Consider the following 23,545-nt stretch of genomic DNA (forward strand, 5'->3'; position numbering starts at 1 on the left):
GTGTTCATGACGGATCCGTTATAGCTATAGAAGACATAATGCAACCGGATCCGTTCATGACGGATGCATGCGGTTGTATTATGGTAACGGAAGCGTATTTGCAGATCCATGACGGATCCGCAAAAAAAAAAACGCTAATGTGAAAGTAGCCTTAGTTACATAAATAGTGTCCATTTTCAGGGTACAATAGTACAGTAATGGGGTTTGTAATAGTTAGAAAAAAAATTGATAAGAAAGCCTCCAGACGCCACACGTGCCAGGGGCTAGAAGCAGCTCTCTCCACCAGCGGTTTCCACCCACCGACTTGAAAAAGGGGTCCGCAGAACCCCGAAACGCGTTGTCACTTTAACAATAATAAAAAAAAACATTGGTTTCTAAAAATACTCTGGTTGCATTTTTGCGCCTACGGTCCACCCCTCCACTCGACCCCCGGTCCAGTGGAAATATATCCTATACAACTGAAAAACAGGCAGGTAAGGAAGGGGGATTAACACTCCGGTAATGAAGTGGTTAAGGAAGGAAAAAAGCAAAGTGTACATGAGATTCTCGTTAACTCTGCTGGTGCTGTATTAGGGCCAGTTCACACTTGTTGCTGATTTTGGAGTGTTTCTTCCTCAAAATCAGCTCCGAAAAACTCCTCAAACCAGCCTTCCATTCATTTCAATGGGACGCAACACTTGCTTTTTTTTTTTTTTTTTTACACGTGGAAGAAACAAGCAGCGCTCCCTATCTTGGGGCAGGATCAGCGCTGGACCCCCCACCCCTCCCCTAAAATGAATGGGAAGCATCAAAAAACAGCTACATATAAACTTCATGTTTTTTTGGGGCTCAGATTCTTGTCAAAAACCTCAAGCTGAAAATGCAGCTTTGTATTGAAGTGAACACCCAAAAGTGTAAAGAAAAAAAAAACACGTATAAAAACATCAAAAAACATGTGAAATCCGTGCTGATTTTTTAAGCGTTTTTCAAAATCAGTCATGCATCGTGTACAGGCGACCTTTAGGGCTCATATGAACGTTGACGTTTTTTACAGTCCGCTAATTGCGGATCCGCAAAGCACGTATACCAGATTGCGTGTGTTCCGCATTTTGCAGAACGGAACGTCCTGCCCTCGGTAGAACTGTCCTATGCTTGTCCGCAAAACGGACGAGAATAGGACATGCTCTATTTTCTTTGTGGGGCCGCGGAACAGACATACGAATGCGGACAGTGAAGTGAAGGGATCCCGCAAAAAATGTGGAATAGATGCGGACCAAAAATACGTTTGTGAGCAGAAGCCCTAATACTGCAGTTCTGGCAGGAATCTCAGGCGTCACCATGTAGTCCTTGCCTTAGGCCTCTTGCACACGAACGTATTTTCATTCCGTGTCCGTTCCATTTTTTTCGCGGCCCGTATACGGAACCATTCATTTTAAAAAACCAGAAGGTACTCGTGTGCATTCCGTTTCCGTTCCGCAAAAAAATAGAACATGTCCTATTATTGTCCGCATTACGGACAAGGATAGGACTGTTCTATGAGGGGCCGGCTGTTCGGTTCCGCAAAATACGGAATGCACACAGACCGCAAAATACATACAGTCGTGTGCATGAGCCCTTATAGGGACAACCTGTGGGTATGTTCACACAAGGGATCAATCAATGAAAATAATCAGCGCAGAATCTGCACTGATTTTCGGACGCTTTGTTTCTTCAGTTTCCTATTTATTTAGCTTCCCATTCATTTCAATGGGAGAATCGGTGCGGATTCGGCTCCAAGGTGCAGCATGCTGGGTTTTTTTCATCGTAGAACAAAAGGCAAGTTCTGCCGACCATTAAAACGAATGGGAGGATTTTTAGGGGCGTTTTTGGTGCGTATTCTGTGAGGAAAAACACTAAAAAACATTGTGTGGCCTTATATGTAAGGTATTTATCTGCTAGGGAGCTTTTTTAAAAAAAAAATTCTAGAAAAATGTCCAAACAGACCAATGAGTAGCAGAATATTGGCCAGATGGCGGTGTAAGGCTGCGTCCTCCTTGTGCCTGTGGTGTAGCCATGACAGAGCCGTAAAACCTGTCTGTCAGGGTTCGCTCAGGTTTCCTGAGGCAGTTTTGGAAGGCAAAACCAGGTGGGGGGCACAAAGAAAGAGAGAATATGAAGGACAAATATGACTTCTTTTTTTTCTTTTCTTATTCCCTCCTGGTTTTGGCTTCCAAAACCGCATCAGGAAACCTGACCGTGTGGCCATGCCCCAATACAGCACCAGAAAAGTGACAACGAAGAAAGACAAGCAGCCCTCCCTCCCACACACAGTCCCAGGTTGAGAAGGAGGAAGTGAGTAGTAAAGTGCAGTGTGTGGCAGTCGCTGCACCTCAGAGCTCGCCTCACACAGCAGCCTACACACACTTCTATATGACAAGCGCTCACACTTCTCCGTAAGCCCCCCCGCGATGCAACACTTTGGATGATTCCCTCAGAAGTAACGAACGGCACCGGAATGAACCATAATGGGGGTCCAGGGGAGCCCCCTATTTCTCCCAACCTAGGCAGCGGTCGGAAGCGACTGAGCGTGGGGGAGCTGCGACTGTACTTCGAAGCTCGCTGCACGGCGGAGCCGGACGGGCTGAGGGAGCCCAGGCGCAGGAGAAGGATGGGCAGCGGGAGCTGGCACGGGAGCAACGGGGAGGTTTCCGAAGAGCCGAGGAGAGGGAGCTGGGAAGCCTCGCGGAGGAAGCACGTTATCCCGCAGCTGCTGGTGACCACGAGCGAGGAGCCGCAGCCGCCCCCCAGCCCAGCGGCGGTGCTGATAGGCGGCTGGGACGGGATGAGGACAGAAGGCTTGTTAAAGCTAGCCAGCCGCCGGCTCTCCGTGTCCAGCACGTCCCTGTCCTCCACCGGCTCCTCGTCCGCTCTGGAGGACTCCGAGGATGACCTGCTGAGCGACTCCGAGAGCAAGAGCCAAGGCAATGTGGACCTGGAGCACAGCGAGGAGCAGAACCTGGTGAGCACCCCTGGCAACCGCACTCTGACAACCTGCGGGACAGTGACTGGCAGCAGCAGGGTGGCACACACTTGTGTACAGGGGTCAGGGCACACCTGCTACTTGACTAGGTGCCATAGATTCTGACTGGCACAGGGTGCCCAGCAGTGGCACAGACTGTCTGAAGGGCTATAAATGGTACAGGGTGCAGGGCAGTGCCAGACTGGCAGAGGGCACAAGGCAGCATACTCTTTTATGTTGCCCTGGTGGCATAGGATTTCAGGCAGTGGCTGAATGACGCCTGGAAGACCATAGACTGGCACAGGGGACGCGACCATAGACTGGCACAGGGGACGCGACCATAGACTGGCACAGGGAACGCGACCATAGACTGGCACAGGGAACGCGACCATAGACTGGCACAGGGAACGCGACCATAGACTGGCACAGGGAACGCGACCATAGACTGGCACAGGGAACGCGACCATAGACTGGCACAGGGAACGCGACCATAGACTGGCACAGGGAACGCGACCATAGACTGGCACAGGGAACGCGACCATAGACTGGCACAGGGTACGCGACCATAGACTGGCACAGGGTACGCGACCATAGACTGGCACAGGGTACGCGACCATAGACTGGCACAGGGTACGCGACCATAGACTGGCACAGGGTACGCGACCATAGACTGGCGCAGGGTACGCGACCATAGTCAGACTGGCACAGGGTACAAGACATAGTCAGACTGGCACAGGGCACATGGAACACATTCAAAATGAAAAATCTCCATGCTTAAAAAACATCTTGTAAAATGATTAAAAACCAGACCCACGTGTTTCAGACGTTGGCTGATGTAGGTTACCCCTGGTGTGAGTAGGAAAGGATGCATGGCATATTCTGACTGGCACACGGTGGCGATGTGTCGGCTCCTGGTGTATTGTGGTGTCTTGCATGCTGCAAGGAGACAGAGCGATAGAGTAAAGGCTCGTTTACACGAACGTGTGCTGCCCGTTACCGTATTGCGGACCACATTTGCAGATCCGCAATACACGGGCACCGTTCCGTGTGCATTCAGCATCACGGATGCGGACCTATTCATTTCAATGGGTCCGCAAATCCGGAGATGCGGAACGGAACACTTCGGAAGCACTACGGAGTGCTTTCTGGCGTTCCGTTTCGTGCCTCCGCTCTGCAAAAAGATAAAACATGCTCTATCTTTTTGCGGCTGCCCCACGGACGGTGCCCGTGCATTGTGGACCGCAGTTTGCGGTCCACAGCACGGGCTTTACACATTCATGTGAACGAGCCCTAAAGCTGCCCACACTCTTAGGCCTCATGCACACGACTGTTGTTGTGTTCCGTTCCGCAAAATGGGGTTCAGTTGTTCCGTGATCCGTTTCCGTTTTTGTTTCCGTGTGTCTTCCTTTATTTTTGGAGGGATCACCAGACATGAAGGAAAGTTAAAAAAAGTCTAAGTCAAGTTTGCCATGCAAATGATAGGAAAAAAACGGACGCGCGGACGACAATCTTGTGTGCCTCCGCATTTTTTCACGGTCCCATTGACTTGAATGGGTCCGCGAACCGTTTTCCGGAAAAAAAATAGGACAGGTTATATTTTTTTGACGGACTGGAACCACGGATCACGGACGCGGATGACAAACGGTGCATTAGCCGAGTTTTCAACGGACCCATTGAAAGTCAATGGGTCCGCAGAAAATCGCGAAAACTGAACAACGGACACGGAACACAACAACGGTCGTGTGCATGAGGCCTTAAGATAATGATCAGCCGATCAGTCATCCATGGGATCGTTCGTACGAATCATCGCACCAACTCCTGCCCGATCAGGGAGTCAGTATCTGGCAGTGGCGGATCTGGGGATCTCTGGCAGGCTGTCCCGGCCACACGTGTGAGACTAGCCTAGGAAGGCTGAGCCATTGATGGTGGCCTTCAGATGTGACTGACATATACTGAGAAACTCCTATGGCTGGTTACAGGGGTTGTCCTCAGGATAGGTCATCATTATCACATCAGCGGGGGCCCAAGTCCCGTCACCCCCGCCGATCAGCTGTTTCTGGGGCTGCTGTGCACACCTGAGTTCTAGTGAGTGATGCAGGCTCCCAGCAGCTTCCCAAGGACAGCGCCATACATTATATAGTGGCAGTGCTTAGTATTGCAGCTCTGGTGAGCGATGCAGGCTCCCGGTAGATTCCCAAGGACAGCGCCGTACGTCATATAGTGGCAGTGCTTGGTATTTCAGCTCAGCCCTATTGACTTGAATGGGGCTGAGCTGCACCTTGGTCATGTGACCGATGTACAGTGATGTCATTGGCCTAGGAAGCGGCTGCGGCGCTCAAGGCCTCTTCTAACAGCTGATCCCTTTAAACCCAGAAGTGGAGAGTCAGAACTGGTTGTGCCAAATTCCTGCCCACGTTACTGCATGGTCCCCTGCCCCTTCTTACACTGGGATTATTTACATGGTTGAGATGCCCAATTTTATGTGTCCGAGCACTTCCATTTCCTCACTTCTCATTTTGGGTATTTTGCAAGTAAATTTTGGCCATTTCATGGTGTATTCTAGTCCCCCCCCCAGAAATTCTATTGATTTGTACGAAGTGAGGTGTCGTCGCCCCTTGTGTGGTGGGATGACGGGTGCAGAACCTGCATTATACACTCACCTAAAGAATTATTAGGAACACCATACTAATACAGTGTTGGACCCCCTTTTGCCTTCAGAACTGCCTTAATTCTACGTGGCATTGATTCCACAAGGTGCTGATAGCATTCTTTAGAAATGTTGGCCCATATTGATAGGATAGCATCTTGCAGTTGATGGAGATTTGAGGGATGCACATCCAGGGCACGAAGCTCCCGTTCCACCACATCCCAAAGATGCTCTATTGGGTTGAGATCTGGTGACTGTGGGGGCCATTTTAGTACAGTGAACTCATTGTCATGTTCAAGAAACCAATTTGAAATGATTCAAGCTTTGTGACATGGTGCATTATCCTGCTGGAAGTAGCCATCAGAGGATGGATACATGTTCTCATTCTGTTTACGCCAAATTCGGACTCTACCATTTGAATGTCTCAACAGAAATCGAGACTCATCAGACCATGCAACATTTTTCCAGTCTTCAACAGTCCAATTTTGGTGAGCTCGTGCAAATTGTAGCCTCTTTTTCCTATTTGTAGTGGAGATGAGTGGTACCCGGTGGGGTCTTCTGCTGTTGTAGCCCATCCGCCTCAAGGTTGTGCGTGTTGTGGCTTCACAAATGCTTTGCTGCATACCTCGGTTGTAACGAGTGGTTATTTCAGTCCACGTTGCTCTTCTATCAGCTTGAATCAGTCGGCCCATTCTCCTCTGACCTCTAGCATCCACAAAGCATTTTTGCCCACAGGACTGCCGCATACTGGATGTTTTTCCCTTTTCCCACCATTCTTTGTAAACCCTAGAAATGGTTGTGCGTGAAAATCCCAGTAGCTGAGCAGATTGTGAAATACTCAGACCGGCCCGTCTGGCACCAACAACCATGCCACGCTCAAAATTGCTTAAATCACCTTTCTTTCCCATTCTGACATTCAGTTTGGAGTTCAGGAGATTGTCTTGACCAGGACCACCCCCCTAAATGCATTGAAGCAACTGCCATGTGATTGGTTGACTAGATAATTGCATTAATGAGAAATAGAACAGGTGTTCCTAATAATTCTTTAGGTGAGTGTATAACATTGCTGGGCGCTTGGAGTTGTATTTCCTGATTAGAATAATAATCTGTAATCCTGCACTGCCGATAGGAAACTGCCGCCGTGCCAGCTCCTGATGGCACAATTACAGCGTAAGCCTCCTGCATACCTCCGTGGACAACGCACATACACGGGCGCAAAATACCCTTAAATTTCTGTGTGTTTCTGCGTCCAAACTGCACCAGAAAACGCAATTCCTAATCGTGGTTTTTGGAGCAGAATTGAGGCGGTTTTGTCATTGGAAAAGGGTGAAATCCGTAGCTAAAACCGCCAACATAATTTGGAAATCTGCACGGCATGTCAATTTCTGTACTGTACTACGCTGCGGTTTTTCCACACGGGAATCTGCGCAGAGAAATTGCACGTACTCCGCAACGTGGGCAGGTACTTTTAGGGTGACCTGTGCCCATATTACAGCCCACAAACAGTGGCTCCACAATATACGGGCACCGCAAGGTACGGAGTGGAGTCACAGAGCAGAAGCACTACAGAGCGCCTCAGTGGGATTTAAGTCCATTCCTCCGCACCTCAAAAAAAATACAACATTTGAGATGTGGACTCAATCTTGCAGATCGCGGAACCATTCAAGGGAATGGGTCCGCAAATGACGGGCACACGGCTAGTGCCGTGCATTGCGGACTGCTATTTGCGGGGGAGCACATGTTGGTATGCATGAACCCTTAACGTGTCTGTTAACACATCAGTGGTTTTCCACAAGGACATACGCCTCTTTGATCTGTGATGTGGACCAAACGCGCCCATTGACTGGCACAACATGGGTGGCATCCGTGTTCTGTCAGTGGTTTTTCACAGACCATTGGTAGGAGATGTCCTGAGCTGAGCAGTATCCGTGGAATGACACACGGACCAAACATGAATTCTTCACTTACGAAACACGGAGGGATTTTCCACGGATGTCAAACAGACATGGAAATGTGAATGAGGCCTAAGCTCGTTGTCAGTCCATCCTTCTGCCGGTCAAATAAAACCTGGAAATGACAGAATCTGTAACGGAGCCTCTTTAGACTTGGTTATCAATCGGCCAGACGCACAGAGGATGTGTTCATACGTATGTCCATGTAGGACGCAGACCTGGTCGCCGCCTTAGCCAGTTGATCCCAGTGGTCTCCAGGTTTATACTCACAGACTCCTGGTCCTTGTAGAATTACACAGGTGTGAACTGCGCCATTTACTTCTGCGGGTCTTTGTCCACTGTATACACATATAGCACATGGACAAAGAACACGGCCGTCTGAACCAGGCCTGACACCGAGGTGGACATGCGTGACATTGTAGGGAGAGTTATACATCTTCTTGGCAGTGTCTGTATTTTGCTGTATTTTTCCCTTTAAATAAACATGCACAAACCTGTACATATTGTAAGGGATCCATGCCCGTATTGCGGCCTGCAAGCGGCGGGTCCGCAGTATGTGGGCACTCTCTGTGTGCACTCCGTGCCCATTGACTTGAGTGGGTCCGTAATCCACAAGATACGGAAACAGATGTTCTATCTTTTGCGGAACAGAGGCACAGATCGGAAGCGCTTCTGTGGGCTTTCGGGTCCACGCCTCTGCTCCTCAAAAGATAGGACATGTCCTGTCTTTTGCCGTACTTCACATCAGCGTTTATTATTCTGTTCTTCTGATCCATAAAGAAAAAAACTAATCCTGTAAAACAAACAAACAAAAACAAAAAAACAAACAGACCGGATCCTGTGTAGCAGTTATACACATTTGACATCCGTTTGAGATCTGTTCTTTTAGACTGAAAAAAAAGTCCTGCATGCAGAAACTGAGACTAATAGATCCCATTGACTATAATGGGGTCCGTTCAGGAGAACGTGTTTTTTTTTTAGCGTAGAAAAAAGCTCACAATCTTTCTCTCTGCTATTTTTGAGTTGGGGCTCATGTACAGGAACGTATTTTTTGTCCGTGCCCTTTCCATTTATTTTGTGGCCTGTTTGCGGAACCATTTCAATCCACGAGGCCGCAAAAAAAAAACAGAAATGACTCCCTGTGCATTCCATGTCCGTATTTCCGTGCATCCATTCTGCAAAAAAATAGAAGTCCTATTATTGTCTGCATTAATGCATGAGCCCAGATTCTGTGACTGAAGCCCCGAACGCATGTAGCCTTAGGGCTTGTTCACATCTGTGGTGGAAGCTTCGTTCGGGGCTTCATCGCAGATTCCATCCCTATATCCATTCCGCAGCCCCACAAAAAAAATACATTTATTTATTATTCTTGTCTGTTTTGCAGACTAGTATAGGCATAGGGCGGGCCGTGTGAAAGGGGAAAATGCGGGATGCACGCACCCGGTATCCGTGTTTTTGAATTCTGCAAAAACCGACAGTCATGTGCATGAGGTTTTGGGCTGCTTTCACACATATGGTGTAGGTTTCGCATTTTTCAGGTGTTTTGACATCTTCCCAAAACACCAGTGCCATTAAAAAAAATCTTCTATTCAAACACATTGTTGAAAAAATAAGCCTGAAAAAAATGCTTTAAAAAACACAGGTGGCCGGAAATAAAAAAAAAACAACACATGCCCTTATTCTGGCGTCTTTTTACGGATTAAATAAATAAAATTAAAAAAACGCATCATGTTGAAGCAATTGTTTTTTTTCTGGAATCTTGCTATCTCCTATAAAGAAGAAAAAAAAAAACATCATTCACGTATTTTGAAAAAAAAAGCTACAAGAACGCTATGCATGTGGTACTGAAGAAGAACACAAGTGTTTTCTATGGTATTTTCTTTAAGTGGTAAAAAATGGCAAAGCAAATACAGTATGTGTGTGAGGGAAGCGGCCATATTTGCATACTTGCGTTTCTACGATTTACGTGCTAAGTGCATATTAATTTGCCGTGTGACGGCGCCGTCTCTAATAATATGTCACAGGCCGCTACTGTTCAAATATTTGTGAGCTGACAGCTTTGAATGTCGGGGAACTCCTCTGCACGACGCAGATTTCCATTTTATTTGTATACCTTGAATCTGCACTTGACAATCTGTCGCCTTTATACCCGTGCCAATTCTTGAGGGATTAGAAAACCTCATATTAACATAGAGAAGTTAGATGAGCCATCAATATAGAACCAGGCAGGTGCCTTCATCTACCGTGATATGGGGTAGGTCATCAGTATCTGATCGGTGGGGGTCCCGCCAATCAGCTGTTTGAGAAGGTACTGGCGTTCCTGTGAGCACCGCAGCCTTCTCTCGGCTCCTACGTTGTATAGCGGTTGTGCTTGGTATGGCGCTCAGCCCCATTCACTTCAACAGGGCTGAGCTGCTCCTAGGCGTATGGTCGCTGACCTAGGAAAAGCAATGAGAAGGCCACGGAGCTACTGCGAGCGCCACTGCCTTCTCAAACAGCTGATTGGCAGGGGATCGGTCATCAGTTCTAAAGTCTCGGAATACCCCTTTAATTCTCATGTATGCTATTTTATTTTATAAACACATAATGGCAGATTACTCTTCCCATGTAAGACCCCTTATTATGTTTGTATATGTAGTGGTAGTTTGTATTTGCCTGTGGACCAGTACTAGTCTAGGAGTGTACAGTCGTGGCCAAAAGTTGAGGCTAGGGCTGCAGTAAATGATTATTTTAGAAATCGAGTATTCTATCGATTATTTTTTATGATTAATCAAGTACCCTAATAAGAAAAAATGGATTAATAGACGGTTTTCCTTTATAAAAACCCATAAGACCCCCCTGCCATCAGTCCCCAACACCCTTTGTTCTCCCCTGTGCAATCAGCCCAAGTGCATCAGTTCCCCGTCAGTGCCATCAGGTTCACTATCCCCCAGTGCCATCAGCTCCGTTACCCCAGTGCCGTCAGCTCCACTCCCCCACCCGGGTGCCTTCAGCTCCACTCCCCCACCCGGGTGCCTTCAGCTCCACTCCCCCACCCGGGTGCCTTCAGCTCCACTCCCCCACCCGGGTGCCTTCAGCTCCACTCCCCCACCCCGGTGCCTTCAGCTCCACTCCCCCAAACCGGTGCCTTCTAGCTGCCATCATATATGGTGACAAACTGGCACTAGTCATAGAAGCACTCTGACACTCTTTTTTTTCAGCGCCACTCCCCCACCCGGGTGCCTTCAGCGCCACTCCCCCACCCGGGTGCCTTCAGCGCCACTCCCCCACCCGAGTGCCTTCCGCTCCACTCCCCCACCCGGGTGCCTTCCGCTCCACTCCCCCACCCGGGTGCCTTCCGCTCCACTCCCCCACCCGGGTGCCTTCAGCTCCACTCCCCCACCCGGGTGCCTTCAGCTCCACTCCCCCACCCGGGTGCCTTCAGCTCCACTCCCCCACCCGGGTGCCTTCAGCTCCACTCCCCCACCCGGGTGCCTTCAGCTCCACTCCCCCACCCGGGTGCCTTCAGCTCCACTCCCCCACCCCGGTGCCTTCAGCTCCACTCCCCCACCCCGGTGCCTTCTAGCTGCCATCATATATGGTGACAAACTGGCACTAGTCATAGAAGCACTCTGACACTCTTTTTTTATTGTGGGCACCCTGGCTGGCACTATTTCTGGGCACCTTTACTTCCTTTCTTGTATTATCCTGGGATCTCGAGGACATGACCCCTGCAAGCTGGAGCTGCAGCTACCACACAGAGCTTCTGTCCCAGCACCCAGAGCCTGTCCATGCAGCCTGCCCTCCTCCTGATACCCGGAGTGCACAGCGTCACTGGTTGCTATGATGCTGTGCACTCCGCGCCCCCACCCCCTCGCTGTCACCAACTTGCCTTTCCAGAAGGGGCGCCGCGGACACTCCATCGTTCCGCGCGGGAGGTCAGTGCAGCGCGGGACCATGGACGTGCCGTGGAGTGTCCGGAGGCCCCCCTGCTGGAAAGGCGAGTATTGCGAACCAGCAGGAGACCACGGAGCGGGAATAATAGCAAGCTCTTCACTGCCGCTCCGTGGTCACGTGACACAAACGAATCCTCGATGTAAAACATTTGCATCAAGGATTTTTTTTGTGTCGAATTACTCGATTTAATCGAGCACTCATTGCAGCCCTAGTTGAGACTGACACAAATTTTGGTTTTCACAAAGTTTGCTGCTTCAGTGTTTTTGGATCTCTTGGTCAGATGGTATACTGAAGTACAACTATAAGCGTTGCCTAAGTTAACGTTTTTCTTGACAAATACATCACGCATTATCGGTATACCGGCAAGGTTAGATGCCGATAATGTACAAAATCCTGAATATCGGCCGATAATATCGGTACTTCCGATAATCGGGCGATCCCTAGTTAGTAAGGCTGCTGCTTGCTCACTTCTGAGTCTTTGGTATAGAGAGAGACATGGAGGATAATAGATGTGCAGCCGGGTAACGCAGGCGTCTAGACAGTTTTATGTACTTTTCTCCCACTCATTACATCATAAATACTCCTACTGCTTTCTAATGGACGCTCGTCAGTTCAGTGAGCCAATCACACCAGAATTTTCTGAAGTTTCTTTAAAGATATGACCTTAAGGGTAGGTGACGAACAAAATCGTCCTTGTAACCGGTGCGACATAGCTTGTTCTGCAAATGCCGTCTTTCAGTTTCTCCACATGGCACTGTACTGTGGATGTAATGGCAGGGCTATGGGATCTCCTTGTGTGGCAGCCCATGTGGGTACAGGCATCCCCACCTGATGCACAGAGCAGGTATGTACATTGCACATCCGAACACAGATCTGTGGATGATGGAGCGGCAGTCACTCGGTAGCATGGACAAACAGGAATTAGTAGTTTCCATACAGCTGCTGTCCAGCTGTTGTGGAACTACAACTCCCAGCAAGCTGTGAAACCCCGGCAACTCGTAAACCTTAATTTGCAGACCATTGTTATGCAAATGATCCAGATCCCTTCACTGAAAGGATCCACAATTAAGCCTCATGCACACGTCCGTGGAACACGGACCGTGAGATACCGACCTGGATTCCTGCTGCATGCAGGAGCCCACGGCGTCATTGGTTGCTATGACGCCGTGCACTTCGTGACGCCGCTGCTGTACAGTAATACACTCGTATGATCTATAAGAGTGTATTACTGTACAGCAGAGGCGGCACGAAGCGCACAGCGTCATAGCAACCAATGACGCCGTGCGCTCCTGCACGCAGCAGGAATCCAGGTCGGTATCTCGCGGTCCGTGTTCCATGGACGTGTGCTTGAGGCTTTACCGAGTATACTGCCGGGAGGCGAGCGCAGCTCTGTAGGATCTCCATATAAAGCTGCTTCTATTTTCCCGTCGTCCAGTACACCAGAAGGCTTCAACTTAGTTGTCTACACCCCATATGGAAAGGCGTACACCCCCATAGATCTAGGTGAGTTCCCGTGTGTTTGATTTATTACAGTAGATGCTTTCCTATCGAAGCGCATGGACGTCGCAGAGTGGAGATCCCCCCACTATGAGCCATAGCCAAGAGCCGCTAACAAGTAATCTCGCTTCCATTTGTTACACAGGCCATAATTCATCTGGCTGCCATGTAATACTACAGGGCAAATGTAGGTCATCAGTATATGATCGGTGGGGGTCTGACACCCAGGACCCCTGCCGATCAGCTCTTTGAGAAGGCTTAGTCTAGGCCATGTGACGGCACTTTTATCAGTCACGTGACCCAGACGCAGCTCCACCCCATAGAAGTGGATACAGATGAGCGCAATACCAAGTACAGCCGCTATACAATGTACGGCAGGGCGAACACTACATCGCTTACAGGAGCACCGGTGCCTTATCAAACAGCTGATTGGCAGGAGGCCCCGGTGTCGGACCCCCACGATCAGATACTGAAGACCTACCCACCGTAGAACAATGGCCCAGATTTATTAATGTGTCTACACCTGGCATCTTTCTAAAAAAAAATGGTGCAAATGCAACTTTGGCACAAGTAGTTTCTACACTTTTTCTGACTTTCTTGAAAAGGTGTGGGGCTTCATAGGAAGGCGGGCTTCACTAGAAAAGGGGCATGGTCTAAGATGCAACATTTCGTGCCACAATAATGGCGTAAAATTCTGTGTCCGGGTAAGGCAAGCAATACTTGGCATAGAGTCAGATAAAAGTATCTATCCCTGCACCACATTCATCATCCAGCCTGAACCCCTGTGATCCAAAGGATCCTGCTGTGGGCCCAAGCTTTGACCGCTAAGTCCTAGAAGGAGATAAGTTGGAGCTGAACCATTAAAGGTGTTGTCCTGCCATATACATTAATGACCTGTCTTCAGTATACTGATTGGCAGGGGTCTGACACTTGGGACCCCCGCTGATCAGCTGTTTGAAGAAGAGGTGGCACTCCATGCGAGTGCTACTTCCTCTTCATTACACTGCCCGTCGTCTCAGAGGTGCAGTGTAATTGCAAGTATTTGCTCCATTCACTTGAATACAGCGAGTACTTGTAATTACACTACACCACCGGGGCAAGGGAGGCCTCATTCACTCTCCATGGACAGCACACGTACCCGTTAATCTTAATCAGTGTTTTAACACAGTCCATGGTTTTAGCACGGAAACATGCCCTATTTTGTTTATGGATCAGTCACGCCCATTATAGTATATGGGTCAGTGAAAAACATGGACGCAACACGGATGCTATCTGTGTTTCATGGACCATTAAGAAGCGATGCTCTGAAAATGTATTTTTAACTGTGCAGTTCAGAGAGCAAAAACGGACACACAGACTAAGGGTCCATTCACACGTCCGCAATTCTGTTCCGCATTTTGCGGAACGGAACTGCGAACCCATTCATTTCTATGGGGCCACACTATGTGCTGTCTGGATCCGGAAATGCGGATCTGCACTTCCGTTCCCGAAAAAATAGAACATGTCCTATTCTTGTCCGCAGTTGCGGACAAGATTAGGCATTTTCTATTATAGTGCCGGCAATGTGCGGTCTGCAAAATGCAGAACGCACATTGCCAGTGTCCGTGTTCTGCAGATCTGTGGATCCGCAAAACGCATACGGATGTGTGAATGGACCCTAAACGTGGATTCTAAACGGATGAATCGCTGATCATCTTACCATGGATTTCATCACAGACGTGGTAATGAGGCCTATTGAAGAGGGTTACAGATGTCGGGCCCCTGCCGATCCTGAGAATATGTCATCAGTATAAGAACCCTGCACAACCCCTTTAACTACCAGGTATCCTAATAAACATTAATAAGTCCTAAACGTGCAATGCCAAGAATAATTACTTTAAAGTCACGTGCGTATGTCCCGTATACACAGAGGGTGGGCCCTCAGGATGTTTTCCTCTGGTGGCCCCAAGGATATTTAGCCCAACACTGACTGTGATAAATCTGGTTCAGATGTAGGCAGCCTGTCTAAGCTTACCCCATCTACAGGATTAGTAGGGGTAGGTTCACACTTGCGTTAAATGGATCCAGTAGGCTGTTCCAAAAGAGAAATGCCAGCTTTCGACCGGACAAACCATTTTTGTCTGGTCGAAAACCGGCACTTATGCCAGAAAGCAACTGGATCCCTCTTATAGACAATGGGGTCCAGCAAAGGACGGCCAGATCTGCTGCACTCCAGGAGGCTGTCCTTTGTTGGAACGGCTTGCCGTATCCGTTGAACGCAAGTGTGAACCTACCCTTAATGGGGTCCACTTTGTCTTATGGCCATATTCCAGAGGACTTCTCTCTCCCCAGCATGTAGCACCATGGTTGCCTGACTATGACGTGTGCGAGAGCCACATTCTAGGAAGGTACATGTAATGTGAATATCACTACACGTGACATTTCCAGCCGCCGCTCCTAATAACCGCAATGTGATGTGCTATTTCATAAGACCAGAAGCCTGAGTGAAGAGAACACATTAGGAAATTCCTCTGATTATGAAAGTAAAAGCTGTTGTAGTCACATTTTCTGTTGGACGGCCTCCGTGAAAGTTCTCTACTTGTTTAACACACTTAAGGGTATATTCACACGACAAATTTTGAGCACGTTTTTCAGTTTGCAATGGAGCTAGACTGTGAGCAGGCTTCTGCTACGGTTTTCCGGGGTGTCTATGCGGGAACAGAGCCAGAAATGGACATGTATGTTAGTGGCACGGTCTGGAAAACCGCTCCTGAAAAATGCATGAACTGTGGCACGCGTTGTGTGAACATAACCTGTTCTGACTGCTGCTGCTTCTTATATCTGCGCCTGCGCTGAATGCTCTGGGCTATAGGGCGCAGCAAGGAAGGTAGTCATGTGGGTAAATCATGTGACTGCTGCCATCTTGGATGTGGTGGTCAGTCTACCTACAGCACCAGTGGGCAGTCTGGGTACTTCTAACAGCATGCTATAGTAAGTGGTGGGTTCTTTTATGATTTCATGTGCCCTAGCATGTCTTTGAAAGTAGACAAACCCTTTAAATTCTAAAACGTTTGTTTCACGACAACAAGCCGTTTCCATCTGTCTTTTTAAAGGGGTAGTCCCATCTCAGACAGTGGGGTATATGGGTAGGATATGCCTCCATTGTCTGACAGGTGCGGGTCCCACCTTCGAGCAGTCTGGACAGCGACCTGATACCTGTATGACGACGAGCAATTGCAATCCCTCGTTCTCATACTGTGGAGGTGATCGGAGTATGTAAATGCAGAGCTTCACCTCCAATGAACGAGCAGCCGACTGTCAGGAAGGAACGCTGGTTGCTTCTTGGCGAGTGTAAATCCGTCTTAAGTGTGTGATAGATAGCTGTCAGTCACTGATGACACCTCCCTCCTGTACCGATAGCTGTTACAACTTTTACTGAATCTTCTTCCATAATAATATACATCAATCTGCTCCGCTCCTCTATACCAGGCTGCCTGCAGTTAACAACTGAATGTTTGGCGACAGGTTCTCTTTAAATCTCTGTTCTTTCTGACAAAGTAAAAAATATATATTTGCACTGTATTAGCCAGCAAATTATAGAAGATAAGGGAATGAGATTCCTCCGTGGTTGATACCTTTTAATGGCTAACTGAAAAGATGATGAGAAAATTGCAAGCTTTCAAGGCTACTTGGGCCTCTTCAGGCAGAGACACCTGACCATGATGCCCAAGTAGCTTTGAAAGCTTGCAATTTTCTCATCATCTTTTCAGTTAGCCATTAAAAGGTATCAACCACGGAGGAATCTCAATGCCTTATGCTCTTTCTGACTTCATTGTACACAGGGGAGGTTTTATCAGTGACTAACAGGGATGAACAGCACTCCTTGGTAACAGTGTGGTGGGTGCACGTCTCCGGGGGGTGGGGAAAAAAAACAATCCAGCGTACATAACGAGAGATGAGAAAAATAAAACTGGAGACAGCACGTCCAAAGTGATGGAATTTAATCCGGATGCAACGTTTCGGCTCTAAACAGCCTTGCTTGACAAACGTTGCATCCGGATTAAATAACATCACTTTGGACGTGCTGTCTCCAGTTTTGAATTTTTTATTTTTCTCATCTCTTTTTTTTTTTATCAGTGACTGTCAGCTATCCCTGTATACACACGTTCGTGTCTGTGATGACATCGGTGGCAAGATGGTCAGTGGTTCATCCATGAAGAATCAGTATTTGGTCCGTGTGTCCGTATTTTTGCTTTCCATATGTCATCCGTATTCCATGGACACTGCTAGGCTAGCAACGAGCTGTGAACACCACGGACCAAACACAGATGGCATCCATGTTGTCTCCATTGTTTTCATGGACCCATAGACTATAATGTGCCTGAGGGATCCGTAATCCCAGGCAAAAATAGGGCGTACTTCTGTGTTGTCACCATGGACCCACAGTCTGTGGTAAACCACTGATGTGTGAATACCCATATTAAAGTCAATGGATATGTGTGCTGTCCGTGGTGCACTAGTATGTGAAGGAGGCCTTGGGGCTCATGCACAAGACCGTCGGCTGTTTTGTGCTCTGCAAATTGCGGATCTGCAAAACATTAATACCGGCCTTGTGCATTCCTCATTTTGCGGGATGGAACAGCCTGTGCCTAATAAAACAGTCCTGTCCTTGTACGTATTGCGGACAAGAATAGAACATGTTCTTTAACTTTGCGGACAGCCCACACCCGCATCCTTGGTGGCCCCATTGAAGTGATTTGGGTTTTCAAAGAATGCGGACCCGAACCACAGTTGTGTACATGAGCCCTTACACTGAGAATGCTATCAATCACTGAGAAGACCGCCCCGTGTACCATGAAGTCAGAAAGAGCAGAGATGTAAATGTATAAATCACGCCTGCTCCGCTCCTCCTGCTCTGTAACGTGCTGCCTGCAGATTGCTCTGCATTTTCTGGTGACAGGTCCTCTTTAAAGCTCGTTGTGGAAAATGGAAACTTCTGCAGAAAAGTAGTAACAAGAAGTAATTGCTCACACTAACAAAGAGTCTGATAATGAACTGCACAAATTAAATACGAGTCACAAGTCCTGACTCTTGTCCTATTTAAACAGATGAGGGATTTGGTCTCCGAGGGGGGGGGGGTTACTGTAGGATAATGAAACCACTGGAAGCCAGATAATACAGCGCTCAAGGACACAATATGAGTCAGAATGATCTTACTCTAAGCTGTAAACCTATAAAAGGAAATGTAAGAGCTTAAACTATTTTGTGTGACTTGTGTGACCACACAGAGACGAAACTTACAGATTCCTTAAAGTGGATTGTCTAGCTTTTAAATTTTTTCAATTTCCATCCCAACCATACTCACCCGCTGGTCAGTTCTGGTTCCCTTCACCGGTCTTCTGGTCCTCGTCTGTACTCTTCCAGATGGTCGGGGTCACGGGCACCACTTCAGCCGATGACTGTCCTCAGTGATGACTTGTCCTTAAGGCCTCTTCCACACTGGCATGTGCGGCCCGTTGCCGTATTGCGGGCCGCAATACACGGGTGCCGTTCTGTGGGCATTCCGCATCACTTGAATGGGTCCGCTAATCCGGAGATGCGGAATGGTGCGGTACGGAACCACGGAACAGAACCCTTCGGAAGCACTACGGAGTGGTTCCGTGGGGTTTCGTCCCGTACTTCCGTTCCGCAAAAAGATAGAACATGTCCTATCTTTTTGCGCAACGGCCGGATCGCGGACCCATTTAAGTGAATGGGTCCGCTGCGGCTGCCCCACGGACTGTGCTCGTGCATTGCGGGCCGCAGCACGGCCACGGGCTGCACACGCCAGTGTGAAAGAGGCCTAAGTGATACGTGTAACTATGCCCTGAGCAGTTTCATCTGACCGGCTCAGATATCACCCCATGTGTCAAAGCCCAACTCAACGCAATAACAGTAATAAATTATACATTTGTAAAAAGATCAATCACAAATGATAAAGCCGCTTTCACACGTGGGACACCCGTGCCCGTTTTGTGGATCACAAATCTGCAAAACGCAGGTATTAGCTGTGTGCACCAGGAATGGCGGTGCGGACCTTTTGACTTTCATGTGCTTCTAGGTCCGTGCCTCCCCACTGCAAGAGAGAGGACATGTCCTATCTTTGGCCGCATCTTGCAGACCACAAACCCATTGAAGTGGGGTGCACCAGTGCTTTAAGTGGGCCAAAAGAGGTGCCGGTACTCTATTAGGCGCCGGTGCTCCCCCCCCCTGCACATCAGACCCCCCCATCACACACATATATATTAGTTCCTCTATGTACCAGTACAGTACCCCCCCCACCACCGCACATTCGTTCCTCTCTGTACCAGTACCCCCCTGCACATCAGACCCCCCCCCCCACTCATCACACACACACACATTAATTCCTCTCTGTACCAGTACCCCCCAGCGCATGCGCAGTGTCGGCCGGTGTCCTGCTGAGAACATCCATCCGATCACCGCACCTGTGCACTGGCCCATAATTTTTCCCTACCCTAACCGCCGGCGAGGCTCCCAGCGCATGCGCACTCTGCTGTGAAATTTCCCTAACCCATCATTGTGCGCAGTGCGCCCCCCCAATATAATAAACATTGGTGGCGCAGTGCGCCCCTCCCAACACTCCAGTATAATAAACATTGGTGGCGCAGTGCGCCCCCCCATCACCCCAGTATAATAAACATTGGTGGCGCAGTGCGCCCCCCCTCAATATAATAAACATTGGTGGCGCAGTGGGCCCCCCCTCAATATAATAAACATTGGTGGCGCAGTGCGCCCCCCCTCAATATAATAATCATTGGTGGCGCAGTGGGCCCCCCCTCAATATAATAATCATTGGTGGCGCAGTGGGCAGTGCCAATGAGGGTTAAAAAATAAAAATAATAATTAACTCACCTCCTCCAATTGATCGTCTTCTGTTCTTTCTTCATGACCTGTCAAAGGACCTGTGGTGACATCACTGTTAGCATCACATGATCCATCACCATGGTAATGGGTCATGTGATGAGCTCAGTGACGTCACCACAGGTCTTGAAGAAAACAGGAGAACGGCAGCTACGCGATCATCTGGAGGAGGTGAGTTAATTATTATTTTTATTTTTTAACCCTCATTGGCACTTCCCACTGAGCCACCAATGTTTCTTATACTGGGGTGTTTGGGGGGGAAAGCGCACTGCCTACCAACGTTTCTTATACTGGGGTGTTGGGGGGGGGGGGGCGCACTGTGCCACAAACGTTTCTTATACTGAGGGGGGGGTGGGGGCGCACTGCCTACCAACGTTTCTTATACTGGGGTGTTGGGGGGGGGGGGGCGCACTGTGCCACAAACGTTTCTTATACAAAAACAGGAGGCGGGTGCTGGAATCAAATAGCCGGCACCCGACCTCTGTGACAGGGAGCTGCGATCAGCTACAATTAACCCCTCCAGTACCGCACCTGAAGGGTTAACTCAACTGCAGCTGATCGCAGCTCCCTGTCACAGAGGTTGGCTGTCGGCTATTTGATTCCAGCACCCGCCTCCTGTTTTTGTATTCAGGTCAGTTATCTTCATTGGTGGCGCAGTGGCCACAGCCCCTCCCCTCCTCCTCCCGTCTCTCTTCTTATTGGCAGCGGCGGGGGCAGCAGGCAGGTCAGACAGGGGAGGAGGAACGAATCAGGTCAGACAGGGGAGGGCTAGATGGAGGGGGCGCCCCGAGGGAGAACACAAGTTCAGCCTCGCCTGCCGCATATTACATTGCGAGCTGTCGGCCGCCCAGCGCCCCTGTTACTATGGCGCCCTGTGCGGCCGCACAGCCCGCACACCCCAAAGGCCGGCCCTGCGCTCCGGTACCGGAAACCCACGTACTGGGCGCACGGAGAGGTGCAGGTACTCTCCAGGGCAATTTTTGGAAGTGGCGGTACTGAGTACCGCCGCGTTCCGGCCCACTTCAAGCACTGGGTCCGGTGCACGTGGCCGATGCCAGTGTTTTGCGGACTGCAAAACTGGTTACATCCATCACACCGTCGTCTGAATGCGGCTTAAAACCACGGCTTATCACTGATCACAATTTATCGTGCCTACATAAAAACCCAAAACTCTCCTAATGTGTTTTCTTGGCTCGGGCTTCTGCTTTTATGAAATACCCCATTACTTTGCAGGCCTGTGCAGGAAAAAAGGGCGCCATATCAGGAAACATGCCAAAAGAAAGGAATTCTGTGTACTATGTGTGACGTTTTTTAGTGCTGTTGACAGCCGCAGTTCACGAGATGAAGCGGAACACATTGTAGGAAATTCTGTGCGGAGAAGAGCTTCAGCGCCTACAGCATGCAGGTCGCTGTCCACAGCTCGGGGGTGTCCCCCTCCTTCATTACAATGCACAAATGTTAGGCGGTGTGCTAAAATAAACCTGTGCCGTGTAGCAGGCAGGAATGTGCGATGCTATCGTATACAGTTTACTTAGCACTAGCAATACATACAGAATCGAGTGCCATCAAGCTGCAAAGGGAGATACCCTGTAAATATACTGCTGGGGGTTGTAGTGTACTGTAGCGTAGCCCAGTGTAAACTATCGAGCTGTAGTCACCATGCAACACAAAGTATTACTATACCCTATTGTTGGTTGCTTAGCTTTCACGCTCTACGAGGCATGGCCTTAGCTGAATATCAGGCTTGGGATTAGCTGGTTTGACAAGATAGGTGCATCCTGGTAAACTTATTACAGCTTTTAGTTCCTTCAAAGATCTTCCTCTTAAAGGTAATGCATCACCGTTTTTATTTTCTGCTGTTTTATGCTCCTTTTTTTATTTTTTATTATGGGATTGGTCATCTTGCCTGAGCTGCTGTGAAAGGAATTTAGAAGATCATAGCAGGCTCATGGACAGGAGATGACTTCTTCACTTGTATGGGAGGTTATTGTAAGCATGCTCTGTGATGTGTGCAGGGAGGGGACGTATATAAGTTGCGACCATCACGGTTCCTGTGTGAGATTTTATATATGTATAGTAGGAAGGCGCAAGGGTCCGTCATTGACAGAAGGCATGTGTCACCTAGATTCCTGGCCTCGGTGAGGTAAAAGCCGGTAATTTCACGTGTCAGCTAGTGCTGGCTGACATGGTTTTGCTATTTAGTATGGCTGTAAAGCCGATCCGGGCCGGCTCTTACTGGGAGCAGCAAAAGTGCAGGGTGGGTGGCTACTCCCCACGTTCCAGGCCGGGTTTTGGTTTGGGCTATAAAACACAGGCAGCACTGTCAGGTGGTGAGAATTTACTCCTCTCTGACAGTGAAGCTCTGTCAGTCTCTGTGTTGGGACCTGGAAGTTTGGGCCGGGGTAAAGGCCTGCTACCTTGTTGGCGTGAGAGCAGGCGGTTTCTGCTATGTACAAGAATCTCTTCATTGCTGCATGGTGTGAACAAACACCAGACTCAAAGTGACTGTTTTCCTTGAAACTGACTTTTTGTTTTGCTTATCCTTATGTGTGAATAAACACTGAACTGTTTAAGTTAAAGACGTTGTCGTTGCCTCTATACTGCGTCCGCAAGCCTCTCTACCAGAGCAAATCCCCACAGTATGTGTCTGTGTGTGTGTGTATATATATATATATATATATATATATATATCTATATCATTGTAATCCTGCCTGTAATAATGAAATGAGTACTGCAAAATCTGTGCAGATCTGGAATGGTCAGTGTTATTAGTGGCTAGTGACCTGCTCCCCTTGCATCTTGTCAGTAAGTCACATGATGCAAGGGGGGGGGGGGGCAGGTCAACACTGCGGTTAGCAATTGGCTGCAGCGGTGTTAAAGTGTATGTTGATAGAGGGAGACCTTAGCGAGGCAGCCCAAGGCCAGGCAGCAAAGGAGATGGGACCCAGCGGTGGGGAGTGAGTATGTATGCTTCCCTTTACAGGTCTGCTCTGGATTGGGGGGTTTGCTAACCCCTCAAAGATGGAAAAATATCATATACTTGCCACTGTCTCCAGCCCCATATTTTGTGGCTCCCATCCAGCACTCCTGCCCCTTTTTGTTTACAAACAGCAGCAGTGAGGTGTATAAGGGCATGCCAGGATACGGCAGCTGACCGATACACCACATCAGTGAGGACAGTGATTGGCTGCAGCGGTCACTTGCCTTATGCAGGCACATCCCATAAACAAACAATGGTGGGAATATGGAGGAGCACCACAGGCATTGGTGCTGGAGAAAGGGATGGAGATATCCTGTGTTGTTTTTTTTTTTTTTTCATTTTGAGCTATTGTCAGTGTTGTCAAGTATCTCCAACAACCCCTTTAAGGATATGGCCACACATAGCGTATATTCTACAGATTTTTCACAGTGGAATTGCGTGTGGAAAGTTTTCAGGCTTTACAGCGGCAGAATGGATGACGTTTTAAAATATCTCATCCATTTGTTGTGGACATTCCCGCAGTGAAACCTGCACATTTCTTGCATGTCCACACAGGGTGCTCGGGATGCCCGTTTTACTGACCGGTGGGCATCTGAGCAATCGGACCTCCACCTTTGAGTGGGGAGTTGCTAGAAGTTCATCATCTACGTTAAATG

General features: G+C 48.8%; 1 protein-coding gene across 1 annotated transcript in view; it reads left to right on the forward strand.

The window, feature by feature from the left end:
• Nucleotides 1-2,330: 2,330 nt before the first annotated feature.
• ITPKA (inositol-trisphosphate 3-kinase A) overlaps nt 2,331-23,545 on the forward strand; it is a 94,555-nt gene continuing 73,340 nt past the window's right edge. Inside the window, exon 1 of the mRNA XM_040412508.1 lies at nt 2,331-2,977. Within this exon, the coding sequence (XP_040268442.1) occupies nt 2,441-2,977 (537 nt within the window). The 5' untranslated portion in view covers nt 2,331-2,440. The remainder of the gene's footprint in view (nt 2,978-23,545) is intronic.

Source organism: Bufo bufo, chromosome 11 (assembly GCF_905171765.1).
Source record: "Bufo bufo chromosome 11, aBufBuf1.1, whole genome shotgun sequence".
Classification (NCBI taxonomy): domain Eukaryota; kingdom Metazoa; phylum Chordata; class Amphibia; order Anura; family Bufonidae; genus Bufo; species Bufo bufo.